The 14,600-nt window shown below is 46.4% G+C and overlaps 1 protein-coding gene across 1 annotated transcript; it reads left to right on the forward strand.

The window, feature by feature from the left end:
* Nucleotides 1-346: 346 nt before the first annotated feature.
* LOC147046069 (Krueppel-like factor 6) lies at nt 347-5,676 on the forward strand. Its single transcript, XM_085930249.1, has 4 exons — nt 347-568; nt 2,177-2,741; nt 3,456-3,579; nt 3,661-5,676. The coding sequence occupies exons 1-4, from the start codon at nt 467-469 to the stop codon at nt 3,710-3,712; spliced, it is 843 nt and encodes a 280-aa protein (XP_085786375.1). The 5' UTR covers nt 347-466; the 3' UTR covers nt 3,713-5,676.
* Nucleotides 5,677-14,600: the final 8,924 nt, after the last annotated feature.

The raw sequence follows: 14,600 nt of genomic DNA on the forward strand, positions 1-14,600 counted from the left end.
GCACCGCTGCTCCTCCGGAGAGTCAGCAGCGCTTGTCGAGCCAGCCGCGCACTAACTGAGACCTCCGCTCGCGTTTTGCTTCCTGGTTGTGCGTGCATATATAGCGGCCTAAAAATATCTCCGGCGCAGCCCAATGAGCTGTAGGAGCTGCTGAGTTCGGCAGCCAACAGGGCCGCTGCAGGAGCTCCTGGCGCGGGCAGGCATTGGCGCGGGCTGCAGCGGCAGGCGGGTCGAGCGCTTTTCGGAGCTCATTGGCTGGAGCAGCCATGAAACGTCACGGCTTCACGTGGTGCATGTTCGTGTGTAGTTGTAACTGCGAGTACGAAGTGGGAGGGAGACGCGAGTTTTGAGGGAGCTGACACTCGGGAGCAGACTTCAGTCAGTGTGCGCTGCGCTCTGGAACAAGCGCGACGTACATGCGCACGCTCACTCGCTTGCACGTAGGACCACCAGGCATCCGGTTGAGATGGACGTCATCCCCATGTGCAGCATCTTCCAGGAGCTCCAGATCGTGCACGACACCGGATACTTTTCCGCCTTACCTTCCCTGGAGGAGTATTGGCAACAGGTAAGCGCACGAGAGGGGACCCCCCCTCTCTCTCCTTTTGTTTTTTTTTTTTTTACATATATTTTCAGAAAGTTGGCGCGTCGAATGGAGGCGAACTTAATGGTGGCTTTTTCCGTCATTCATCCGCAAAGCGCGCAGGCGATGTGCGTGCCAGTGCAAACTTTGCATGCGCGACAGTCGTGCGTGCGCATACGCGCGCTGACTGACAGTTCGCCGTTTTTCTACTCCTTCCATTTATAAATTAATTTTTTTTTTTTGATCAATAAAAGTTTTAAAAAATCCTCGCATAGTAGTGAAATAAAAGCTTCCCCAAAGGCAGGCAGGCAAGCGAGCAAGCAAGCCCGGAGCCAAGTTCGGAGATAAGCGTGCGTGCGTGCGTGCGTGCGTGCGCGCGGATCTGTCACACGTGCACAAGCGCCGACTGACAGCTCCCAGCTTCCTTCATTAGTGGCTTTTTTTTTCGTGCCAAAACAAAAGATTGTAGTGGAATTCCTTTTGCATCGGACCTCCCCCAAGGCAAGTTCCTGGGGTCGACTTGCGCGTGCTTGGAGCTGTCACCGCGTGCATGCGCACAGACTGACAGCAAAAGTGAGCTGTGCAAGCCAGACGGGCAAAACTACCAAACTTCAACTCGTTTTTATTTTCAGGAATGCAAGTTAGGATTCATAACAATGATCACAATGAGTACTTGCTCTTTATATTTTGTTTGAAACTGGCATTTTGACGTCACTGATGGTGAAGTGCTTGAATCTGAACTCCTTCAGCTCACCAAGTCGGACTGTTTTGGAAGAAGTGAGTTTTGCGATGCGAAATGAAGAAATGTGCCATGGTCACGTATTTGATGCCGACCGACTCTTTAAATTTCAGGCCGTTAGACGGTGTTGAAGTCATTTTACCGTTCATCGACACAATCGGAGGTTGAGATCAAGAAACGGCAATATGTCGCCGCCGTCGCTTGCTTTGAATGTATCAAATCTTTGATTGTAACTTTGCAGCGTGACGGGCTTGGATACTTTCGACGAGCTCGCTCCATGTTTTTCGGGCAGACCTCCCAGCTTCAAATTGTTGAGTTGCGCACTCGGCTTCCAAGCCCGAGTGGGATGCGCCTCTCAACTTGGTGTCGGCATTCTTCTTCTCCTCCGCACGTTTTGTCCGGGAATGCCGCTGCGGATTCCCCTCTCGCAATTATCTGCTGCCTTCACAATTTCAGACCCACAATAGCCGCTTCCAAAGTCCCTGGCGTACATTCCCAAAGTGGATCTTGCAGTATTCATGCCTGAGCTTTTTATGGACACCCCCGTCCTCACACAACCCCCCCCCCCCTCCTTCCCTGCTCTCGGTTCCCCGGTGTGCGATGTTATTTCTAGCCGTGCCTCCAAATGCATTATTAAATCCACATTATGCTGAATAATTGATGGCGCTAAAAGATCTACAAGCGCTCGGCCCGCAGACGGTAGCCGGGAACGTTATGTTGGAAAATTCGGTCCGCTCGTGCAACATCAACGCGTGACGCATCCACTCTTCCTGGTTCGGCCGGTGAAGAAAGGGATGAGTTGGGTTTATTGGAGTAAGCATGTTCTACGAATAATCACAATGTTTGTTTCCCAGACATGCTTGGAGCTGGAGCGCTACCTTCAGGCCGAGCCGTACGTGTCGGCGACGGAGCTGAAGTTCGAGAACCAGCAGGACCTGTGGAGCAAACTGATGCTGGCGTGCGGCGACAAGGCGGCCGACCCCAAGCTGGCCAAGGAGGACGTGGACCCCCCGGAGAGCCGTGACAACGCCGCCGGCTGCTGCTTCCACTCGGACGCCAGCAGCGAGGCGTCGGACAGCTCCGAGGAACTGTCGCCCGCTCTCGACTTCCCCGTCGCCTCGCTGGCCGACCTCCTGGGCGACAACCCCGAGGATCTGAGCGCAGCCGCCGCCGTCATCATCGGGACGCCGCCCTCCTCGCCTGAACTGGCCAAGGAGGGCCCGGCGGGGCCGCGGGCGTGGGGCAGCGGCCAGCATGTGACGGCGAAAGGCAGGACGGGCGGGGCGGAGAGGGCGGGGCTCGGCGGCGGGGAAGTGTCGCCCGACGGCAGGAGGCGAGTGCACAGGTGTCTCTTCAACGGATGCAGGAAGGTGTACACCAAGAGCTCGCACCTCAAGGCGCACCAGCGCACCCACACAGGTACGCACCACGTCGGAGTCACAAAACAGACATGCTAGCAAACAGCATTGACACACTTGGTCTTGGTACTGGTGCAATTCTTGGGCAAGATTGTCCCGTATTCCCAAAATAGTTTTCTTTTGTGACCCCAAGTTTTATTTTTGTTCTACATAGGTTTGTTTTTTTATTTAACCTTTACGTTTGCGAGAGGAAATTATGCTTTAATGTTGTCAAACAACACAATGTTTATCCTGCAAACACGGCTCACATTTCCCTCGCGGAAGATGAGACTCGTACTCTTTGGCTTTTCTTTCATATGTGAGCCTCGTCAACTTTGACCCTCAAGCGAGCTGTTTACAGCTACAGCGCCACACATTAGCGGAGGAAGTCGCATTCCTCGCATCCTTGCCCGACCATGTGAGCGCACCCCTTCCCCGCCCCGACTTTAATGGCAACACACACACACACACACATTACGTAAGATGCATACCACAGCACCCTAGCTTGTTTTTCTACCCAACGCAATAGTCGGTTGTCCCAAAACAAATAACACAATCTGTTGAAAATAATTCTGATCATGCAGCGATACTTTCCACATGTGATTGTGAGCAAAAGTATTAAGACAGGCAGCAGTATTGCATGTAGCATAACAGTAGGAGGTGATGGGGATTGGAACAAGTTCTGGCATGGTGGCTAATGCGCTAGCTTGCGTGTGTTTGTGTTTTTGCGTGGCAGGCGAGAAGCCGTACAGATGCTCGTGGGAAGGCTGCGAGTGGCGCTTTGCGCGTAGTGACGAGCTAACGCGCCACTTCAGGAAGCACACCGGCGCCAAGCCATTCAAATGCAGCCACTGCGACAGGTTCGAAGGCGCTAGCTAACCAGACCGTTCCCGCCACATTTTTTTTTCCAGATCAAATATCTGACGTTATCCTTTGCTCAGGTGTTTTTCCCGCTCGGATCACCTGGCCCTGCACATGAAGCGGCACATCTAAGGCGGCGGTAGCAGCGGCAGCAGTGGTGGCCAAGCGGACGGATGTTTCCTGACCTGTGTGGCGTTAGCGAAGCCGGACGGCGCAGCGCGGCAGATGACGTTCCGCTCGGCAGGAAGTCAACGCAGGCTCTCATTTTGCACCGTACTCAGTGCCTCCGACACCTCGCTGAACCGGAACAGGAACGTTCCGGAAAGGACAGGAATTTGTGTATGGTGTTTGACGCTTTTTTTTTTTTTTTTTTTTTGGGGACGCAAACTGCCCCCCCCCCCCTCACTCCCCACTACCACTGCCCGAAGGATTTTGGGACTTTTTGGGGGGCGGCGGAGTGTTTGGACTGCGGATGCCCGCGGCGGTTTTCTGAAGTGCGCCGTGCATGGTGGACGAATGGCGTCTTTCGAATGGTGAGTGAATGAAAAGAAAGCCTGGAGAGCAGAAGAGGGCTTCTCTTTTTGTGTGTGCGCCCTCTGGAGGCCTGGAGGTGGAACTATGGCTCCCTGCTCTTTAAAACAAACACAAAAAGTAAAAAAAGGAGAGAGGGAGGAAGTTTTGTTTTGGTGCAGCTCATAAATGTGCAATGTATGACGTAACCTGTCTGAAAAGATACACGCCAGAAAGCTCTTTTTCCTTGTTTTTGAAGCAAGACAGAGAAAATTGGACGGCAACAGTGTCACTCAGACACGCTGGAAAGGAACACTATCAACGCTAATCCCCTCAGATTAATCTGATCATTATCCAGTTCTGATCTGATGTAATTTTGGTCTCATAAAACATACAAACCCCCCAGCCCCAAAATCTCACTTTCATCTTCTACGATTCAAACTTTATTTTTCAATCCACTTTTTGTCTTAAGACAAGACAACTCTCAACTATGATTATGTCTTTTGTTTTTTTTATACAATTAATCCAATAATATTTAAAATAATAAAGGGATATTATTCCTTGAAAATTTGGAGGGCTGGGATCTAAAAATTTGCTTAAATCTCTATTAAGCATATTACCAAACGGGTTTTGGTTTGAATTCAGTTAATTTGACTTCCAAAAAAAGGTTACATTGCCAACTAGTGTCCCGGCATGCACATTGCAGCGTGTTCACCGGCTGCGGATGTCGTGTGAATGTTGGGGGGGGGGTGTCAGTTCGCATTTGTTGCGCTTAGAGAATGACAAGGTTGGAGAGCAGCTTGCTTCATGTTGCACTTGTAAAAAAAACCACCATCAGACCATTGAGGGCGCTTTTGGGGCTTTCACTTTTTCTTTGGCTTGGAGATGGAGAAAGAAAAAAGTGCACTGTTGACCTTCCTGATGCCTTACGCAAGTGGCCTTGTCCTCTTTAACACACACACACACACACACACACACACACACACACACACACACACACACACACACACACACACACACACACACACGTGCGCGTGCAGCAATGTAGTTGTTGAAAAAGCTTTACAGACGCTCATTTCCTTCTCCCCCGCCACAATAAATCGCGTGAATCACTGAAAGACAAGATAGACATTTTCATGTTTGTTTTTTTTCCTTTTTTTTTTTTTTTTCTCCCCCCCCAACTGAGTCAGACGGGAATGCGTGGGTGGAACTTCTGGGATTTGCTACTGAGTAGTAAACCTTCTTCTTACTCTAAAGAAGAGAGCTTTCAAAATCAAAAAAGAATTGACGTGATTTTCCTCCTTGTAAATTTGGACATTTCAATTCCGGCATTTTGACTAATTTGTAATGTCACATGTTTGTCCAGAGGAAAAAAAATGACTTTCATCTAGAACATTTTAAAGTTATTCTCCCAAAAATCCAATTTTAATTTTTCATCCAAACGATTCTGACTATGTGATGATTTTTTGCCAACGTGTTTCTATCTGGAGTCATCAGACGCTAATGAAACGTGCGAGCGGTTGACCATTTGTAGTTTACGGCAACAAAATAAAAGATGCAGAAACTTGCATCGTGTAATTTTCCAACGTTTCTGGATGATATGACTTTAATCTTGTAATGTTGCCATCTTGATTTTTGACAAAAGACAAAAACTTGCATCTTGAATGGGGAGTTGAGCACAGATTGTGGAAGGCTTTTGGCTCATCTCGCTGATGTAAGCTGAGCTAAAGGCTAACAAAAGCGCAACTTGTGGCGCGCCAACAAGCGTGCGCCTCATGCTCGACAAGATGAGGGCAACCATTGTCCCTTGTTTTGCTTCTTTTTGTTTTTTCCACTTGGCGAGCTTGACAAAGCAAAAGTGTTTTTTGTTGCAGACATTTTCCAACAAGGCCCTTTTTCAACCGGGGACCAAGAAAACCATGTGAGGGTTGTTTAAAAGAAATATTGAAATGCAAGCACTCACAAGTATTATTTTTATTTTTTTATTTGCCATGTGACTTGTTTGGATGATCAAATGTGACGCTTGTGTTTTTACTTTGTTTTGTAAAATGCGCAGAATGTGTACGAATGTTTTTTTTATGAGAAAGTGGATTAAAAAAAAGCTTTTATTGGATTAAAGAGTTTTTTGTTGTTGTCGTCGTGCGGTTGTAGCGTACACACACACACACACACACACAACACACACACACCAGCCCTTTGTTTCAGGTTGTCATGTAGTGTCATTATGGACAATGTTTTATTTTATTTAAAAGAAGAAGAAGCATATCTAGTAGAAATTGTGGTCAAGTCTGTGGTTGCGATCACACAAAACAAAAGAACAAAAAGTCAGAGTCCACCTGAACACACAAATACACACACTCACACACACACTCATGCATTCAGCTGACAGCAGCCATCAAGTGAGTGTGTGTGTGTGTGTGTGTGTGTGTGTGTGTGTGTGTGTGTGCTACGCTAATAACATGCTATCATGCTATCATGGGCCTGAACCACAAATACAGCGCCCAGGGCCGTAATTTAGTTGTCACTTGTCACATACACAGACGCACACTAGCACACACACTCAGACACATTTTCACTTTTGGACTGAGATCTCAGTTCACACTTAATTGCATTGTTTGCACGTGTGTGTTTCATTGGACTATATGTCTGCAACTGAGGACTTGTACAAAATATCAATATGCAATTTATAGCATGGTTAGCATTCGATGATGGGTGTGAACTCCAAAAACTGACTTGCTCTTACTCTTCTTTTTTTTCCTTTCGATTTCAGATGTCTCTAGTGTCCCATCGAGCGGTAGTTGGGTGAGTCTCATGCATTTCTGTCCTATCTCACGCAAAAAAATATATATTCCAACTTCTAATTGCGTTCAGTGTTACAAAAGTACTTAACGATTAAGTTGAATGTCGTGTCCTCACGTTACGCGAGTGAAATTGAGCCAAACATTGATTGATATTTTTTGTACTTGACCTGCCCCTCCCCTCCTAGGCCAGGCAGTGGCGCTATTTTAGGCCTCGGATGCTCGACGTAGTCATTATGTAACGACAGTGAGGCGACAGACTTTTTTTTGCTGCTCCATTTCTTTTCTGTCGTACAGTTGACAGTAAACACGCACACACTTAAATGTAAACATTCACAATAGAGAAGTCAATATTATGTGTAAACGTACAGGACCCGGCATCTTTCTGTCTTCATGATTGCACAGCATTAGTTTTTTTTTTTTTTTAATCTGAATAGTTTTCTTACTCTGAGAATATTTTCTTTCTTTTTTTTTTTTTTTAATCAAAACTTGCTGACAGAAAATAATGATCAAAATAATAATGCGTCTGACAAATTGGCTTCTCCCGTTGCAAATACGATGATCTGCCCACTCGCCCGAGGTGTATAAATGTTGGGTCCGAAGTCTGTCAAGGTGCCAAATTCGACTAAAAACCTACGCGGTAATCGTCCTGGAGACCGCGTCTACATCGTCATGGCAACTGACAATAAAGAATGCCAGCGAGTAAATGAGTGAGTGCGAGGGGGAGGGGGGGGGGGGGCTCAAGGTGATGTTTGCACTGACCCGAGGCCTTGTTGGGATATATACGAGGCCTTTATATCTCCATCCCGCCGCCGCCGCTCCGAGCCGAGCGACCTTGTGTTTACGAGGCCGCCGCCGCACAATTGGCTTGATTCATGTGACGCGCGGGCTGAACGGCGGACTCGTAAGCCCCCGGCCAGCCCCCCGCCTGACGGCGAGCTGTATATTTGGCCGCCGGACGCTCCTGCGGGGCGCTTGACGGCTGGATTTAGTTACCCGCGAAGATCGATACGCTGATGCCGGCTGACATTCTGCAAAATGACTTTATGGATTTTGCCATTTGGCTTTTTCCATACGTTTGTCGGCCGTCGTACGAACAAGCTCCGTCGGGCGCCGAGGCAAGTTTTCGGATTCCGACGGACGCACCCTGTGCCGAGCCACGTGCTCGCGTCACACATTTTTGACCTGACACTCACTGATAAAAGTTGATGAATTCAATTGGATTAAATTTAAATGAAATGTAATTACATCGATTTAGATTAGATTATGTTTCATTCAATCAGGTTAGAAGACTTCTGGAATGTGTGTGTGTGTTTGTGTCTGTGTGTGGCAATTACACAATGCACATACACTTGTGGAAGATGACAAGTTGATGTGAGCGCAAACGTGTGATGGCGCATGAATAATTCTCTCTATTCGATGATGTGTTTTGACAAAAAGTGGCAGAGTTTGGATCAAAAAGATATCTTGGCACCCGCCGCACCTGCGCCACTCGATGGGTTGGGAAAGTCGGGTGTTGGAAATTGAAGTCACTCTGGGGAAGACGCAAAAGTTTTGCATAAGGCGAGAAAACACAAAAAGAGTTCAGGATTGTAAAAACGTCAAACTGGCCCCAAGCACAAGTAAACAACGACTCTCAGTTTTCTTCTTCAAAATGATTCGAGAGGAATTCAGCGCACGCTGAATCGAGGTAAAATGAATCCAGAGACGTTCAAGATGTGGATTGGGAGAATCCAGATCAATTCAGGCTTCCGATGTGACCTTCAAAAACGAATCCAGTAGAAGAACGCGGGTCTAGCCATGCGGCCTTCCCGCGTGTGAAATCATCTCCGGCGGCCTCATTTTGTCTGAGCCGTTCTTAACGAGCACGTTAGCGATGAGTTACTTAGCGATCGGCGCCGGCTAATCAGTATTTATTGGGGGCTAACAGGCGCTAGCGGGGATCGTCAATGAACGCCGTTAGTGCATAATTGCTAATTAATTAGCTTTGCGGCCCGCCTCAATTAGGGAAGATATGAAGCCCGGGCTGAGCTGCCTGCTGCTTCTTTTTTTTTTTTTAAACTGTTATCAATTTTACTCATCACACTCGATTTGAAACGAAGATGGTCGAGGGCGATTATTGACTTGATTTTGAGCCAGCTTCAACTCAAAATGACAAGTTCCTCTCGTGAGACCGCCGTTGATTTTGGCGGACGAAGAACAACTATCGGGACTCTCTGAGTTTGTGTGTCGATTTTGAATGACGTCCGACTTGAGCGAGGATTGCTTTACTTGTCGATTTTCAATGAGATTCGCTCTAAAAGACTTGGAGGTCTTTGTCGTCAGCATTCGGCAGTCAAAAGCCCTCGCTCATTCCCGCTTTTATGACTGAAGCGATAAGCTCATTGATTTTGTGTTAAATGGCGCTTCCTCAGCGTGGCGAAATAAGCTATAAAGTCATCGGCGGCACTCAAACGCCAGCCGCCAAGGCTGCTTGCCGCTCTTCATGCGTTTTTTGTTTTTTTTTACCCATTCCGGAACTTTCCATCAAAGTGATGCCGGGGTTCAGATTAAGGTGTTAAAAAAACAACAACAAAAACAGAAGGTCAGCGAAATGGAGCGTAAAAGGTAAAAATGTCTCAAGGCGAGCTGAGTCTTTTTTATTTATTTTTTTTATTTTTATTTTACGACAGCTATTCCTGTTTACGTGTTGCTTCCGGTGACGTTTTGACACAAAGCGACCCGGGTGCTAAAAGTGAAAGACTACACGTAACGTCACCTGAAGGCGCAAGCAACATTTTCAACCTAAAGAAATTCTACTTTGAGATGACTTGATCACGCTGCCGTGACATTTGAACAAAATATCGGTGAGACGTGTTCGCTTGGCGGATTACTGACCAGTGGTCACATGACCACATTAGTTTGACATCAGGTGCAAGCATGTGACCGAGTGGACATGATTTGAATTTGTGGATTGTTTATTTAGCTTGTAGCATTATGTTTTGCAATGAACAATGTGACAAGACGTGACAAGACCAAGCGCCGACATTTTCATTTGATTCTTTTGAGTAGTTTTGTCTTATTTCTGTTGTTTAAATTCAGGTGTGCGTTCCTCCATCAAAACGTTATGGGAACAGCAAGGCTCCCCGCGAGGACTTTGGAGTGTTTTTCCGTCGATTCCCCTTTTTTTCTTTTCCTTTTTATCTTCCTGCAGTTGTCTTTGCAGGGGAGGAGGTGGCGAAAGAATTTATGCCTTTAATTAGGAAGGCGGCTCGGCCTTGGAGGGACGTTACTCGTTTTACTCGCAGGTTGGCGGGCTCGTCCGGGCGGCGGTCTGGGACGTGCTCGCCGCTCTAGTGCTTTATTGGAAAAAGGACGCGTCGTAAAAGCAAGTCGGCAACCTTACCCCGCAGAGATGATCGTCATCGCGTCACGGTGTCGACCGCTGTCCTCGGCTCAAAAAATGATCAATTGGACGAAATGATTTAGTCTTTGTTCCTTGAATCAAGAATAAATCGACATGAGAGTTCCAACATATTGTCCGAGCAATCGAGGATAAACTACGAATTGAACGTGACTGAAAAAACATACAAAGTCAAAATCGAAATGAGCAAAACGTCGAATAACCGCTTGAAAAAAAAACACAAAGTAAAAAAAGAGACAGGTAATAGATGCTAGCTAGCTAGCTAGGTTGTTTTTTTTAGCTCCATTGATCGAAGGCGCCGATGTACGGCATGTTGTGGCATCTCGTCCATATTTGCCATTCCGACTGAAGTGGGAATCAGAGGCGCCAGGGCGCTTTCATCCCTTCAGCCCTTGACAGGCCAAAGTCAAACAGATGTCAGCATGAGAACATGCACGCGTGGATATGTGCGAATGCTCCCCTCATCATCCGCAGGTGGAGCGGACCGGGCTGGATCGGCAGCTAACGTGATGCCGTCGTTAGCGATGTGATCAAAGCTAATGATATTATATACCTACCAAGGATATCTCGAGGGGGGGTCGGTGCCCCTGCAGGCTTCCCCCCTCTAGCTCCGCCAGTGATCCTTGACATATGTTACTATTGTGGACACTATCATTTGTGTGTAGCCTCGGGAGACTCTTCCCTCCCCACTCAGCAGTAATGAGCAAGGCGGCAACATTTGGCTTATAGGCGCATAAACAATCCACTTATTAAGATGAAAGTCGCCGCTGGCTACGGCAAGCTAATTCAGACACACACGTGTATAATTGCCTGTGCATGTGTGTCTGTGTTTGTGAATAAGAAGGGTGACAGACAAAAAGAAAGCCAGAGAGGATTTGTGTCCATATTTGGCAGCAAACAGGAAGCGACAAAGGCCACGATGATGGCGAGATGAAGAGAAGATGGCAAGACAAGGAGACTAGCTTGGATGATGGCGGTGAGATGGTGTACAGATGATAGCAGGAAGATGGAAAAAAAGGGGGCAGATGGAAATGTCTCTCTCATATGTGCACAAGTACAAGCTTGCATCATCTCAAATTGACCTCGAGCGTTCGTAGCGTATCCTTTCAGAGTCGTTTTAGCCTCGTTGGCACTTCGCTCAACACCTTGATGTCGTGATCGTGCGTCTCGTCAGTTTGCAAACACACCGAAACGAGTCCGAATGTTCTGCAGCCGACGTTTCTCGCAATTTGACGTGAAACTTTTGCACGCGCAACAAAAGCTTTAGGATTGGCCACACTTTGAATTTACAACAGATTATTTCTATTTACAGCAATCCCAATGGCATTTTTTTTGTATGTAAATCTGAATCATTGTGCAAACTGTGTTTGACATGATAACTTGTGCACGAGTGGGTGGCAGTATAAATAGAAAGAAAAAAAAGCCCAAAGACGCATGGATGTAGAAACCTTCCACAAACGCACCTCTGTTGTTTTCCCGCATTCCCCTGAGGCAGCACTTGACTGGGGTTAATTGACTGCGCGTGTGCACGCGCGCAAGCGTGCGTAATTCTGCTGGTTTTACTGGTCAAATCAAAAGGGCTGAAATGTCACACATACACGCGCGCGCGCGAGTCATCTGCATCTGTTTGCTGAGATACGTAGTGCATTTTTGTTCATTTGTTCCATCAAAAAGTCATCAGTTGCCTTCTTTTCATTCTTGCCGTGTGTTGCCTTCAAGCGCGCGCACGCACGGACGCACGCACGCTGTTCAGTGAGTCACATGATATGAGCGCACACACACGTGTACAAACAAGTGCAGACAGTCAGATAAATACAAATATGCCGGGAGCTATTTGCTCGTGCACGCGCACACACACACACACAAATACAAACACACTTGATGAACATGCACACACATACACACGATGTTAACATAAATACGCAACACCGTATACGTTGACTGGCACACGCGTTATAGACGCATGTTCGTGTGTGTTGGTGTCTGTGCATGCGCGTGCACGTGTGTGCCAGCCTGTTTCCATGGCAACGTGAGGTGAGAAAAAGGTGTGAATGGAAAACTTTCCACCGACTGCATGGCAGCACATCAACTTTATGAAATCAAAAAGATTCTTCCTTTAAAGAAATTAAGCCAGTGAATAATAAATCAATCTCACATTCCGCTTTTTTTTTTTGAAAAGAAACGCTCAAAGTAATTGTAAGAAGTCAGCCATTCAAATATGCAAAGTGGTTTTTGAGATGGTCAGCCCATTTTATTTGTTGGATGCTTTGTGGATGAGTCATATTTGCATTGATTTTTCGCAACCTTAATTGACTTTGTTGTGCACGCGTGTTGATGCAAAATAATAAAAGGAAAGAAGAAGGTGCCAGAACATCCCTCCTCCTCCTCCGCCTCATCTTTGTGGAGCACGACACAGAAAAATGCAATATGAAATATGCAACAAGGTTACGGGCGTGATGCAGCAGGTGTGAAGGCGCCGCGACAAAAGCTCAATTTTGCCAAAGGGAAAGAAAAGACTTCCGAGGCACGAGGATGCCGCTCGGCATTCCGTGCCACGTCTCCGTTTGGAGGCCCTCTTGTCTATATATGGACATGAAGCTTCATTTGCATAGATGTCAGTGGGCACCATTAATTTGTTTGCTTACTTTCACCAAAACCATTCAGCAAAACACACAAAAAAAAAACTTGCAGAAGTCCTCCAGGTTCTGAATGTAGACGCTCTCCAAATTACTGGGCAGCTTTCAGAGTAAACACACTTTGCCAGTACGCTTCATTTAGCCCCCGCGCCCTAATTGGCCCCGCGGGTGAGTGGGGAAGGAAGGGCGAGGAGGCAGATGGGATCCAAATTTCCATCCACAATGCACACCTAATGAAAAGAATGTCTCCGAAAGAAAATTCCGGTGGCTCCAATGAGCTCATAGCAGCGCTGATAGCGATCTAAGTGCCTGCTGGGATTTTAAACCTCCAAGCAAATGAATATTGAATACGATTAAGCTATTCATTAGACGCCTAATAGGACATTTTTGCTGGAAATATCTCCAAAGAGCAGTTGCACATTTCTCATTGCGATTTGTATCATTCTTGTTTTCAGGGCTGCGATACGTTGGCACGACGCCACGTGCTGACGTCCATAAATATTGACGGGAACGACGCCGTCATAGCACAATAGCCCGACTTTTTTTATTATGGCGTTGTGGCTACGTGCCATATGGCGTGCATTGTGTCTTTTATACATACACACATAATGAGCCATCATCTGACCTTTGACCTTCACGTCTACGTCACGGATCTGTTTGCCTTGCCTTGCTTTGTGTCTCGTCTCATTAACTCTGCTTGTATTCCTCGCTGCACTTTCATTGATTTGACCGTAAAATCTTTTGTTCAACTGGCGTTTTAAGTGCCTCTGGCCTCCAGAAGCTGTTTTCCGTCAGGTCGGCCGCAGTCATCTTCAATATCTCGGTGTGAAAAATGCGCCGAGTGGTTTCGACAGAGGTGGGAGGGGGGAGGAAACGTCAGCGTCCAGTCAACTGTCACTCACCCTGTAAAAAAAACAAAAACCCTAAGTCCTAAGGAGAGCAGGTTGGCAATTCGCTGGCTGCTAAATGATTAATACCTACAGTACACATGTGTACCACAAGAGGGACAGTTGAGGCCTCCTCCGAGGATGATTCAAATACTGTATATTACATATTGTTTGACAATGACTAATGATATGCAACTGAGTTGTATCGACTCCTATACGAGTCAAAGCTGGTCTCATTAACTCTACCTGCTGATACTGTATACAATGCTAATTGAATGCAATAGTCTTGTAATACACTTCATTTCTCAACCCAGTACAAGCAGCATTGGAGTTGTACTCAACTCAGGATGCAATATGATGTAAAATATAGATAAGCCTGTTTAATTTTGATCATTTGAACCTTACAACTACATACGTTACGTGGCAACGAGAAACTAAAGAAATTATTCAGAAGGACTAAAGAAGGGAATAAAATTGTTATACAGCGACATCTGCTGGAAACATGGTAAAACTACATTTAAATAAACTCCGTCCAAACTATTTGTTTTATCACTCTATAAATTGTAAAATATTCACATTAACATATTATAATACTCATTGAATTTTTAATGCCCCTTCCCCGAAAGGTCTATCAGAAAAAAAAAAATCTTTTTTTACCGATACGTCTCGCCAAAGAGGCGCGTAACAAACCAATCACATGTTGTCGCTCTTAAGATTGACCAATCACAAGTAGGAATGCTTTTATGTCATTCTCAAACGTCAAATAGCGGCACCGTAGATTTATAA

This window comes from Syngnathus leptorhynchus, chromosome 14 (assembly GCF_054491065.1).
Source record: "Syngnathus leptorhynchus isolate UIUO chromosome 14, UIUO_Slep, whole genome shotgun sequence".
NCBI classification, from domain to species: domain Eukaryota; kingdom Metazoa; phylum Chordata; class Actinopteri; order Syngnathiformes; family Syngnathidae; genus Syngnathus; species Syngnathus leptorhynchus.

Coding starts and splice junctions, on each gene's coding strand:
- LOC147046069 (XM_085930249.1), top strand. CDS start 467: ATGGACGTCATCCCCATGTGCAGCATCTTCCAGGAGCTCCAGATCGTG. Junction 2,742..3,455: donor GCACCAGCGCACCCACACAG/GTACGCACCACG, acceptor TTTGCGTGGCAG/GCGAGAAGCCGTACAGATGC. Junction 3,580..3,660: donor AAATGCAGCCACTGCGACAG/GTTCGAAGGCGC, acceptor TCCTTTGCTCAG/GTGTTTTTCCCGCTCGGATC.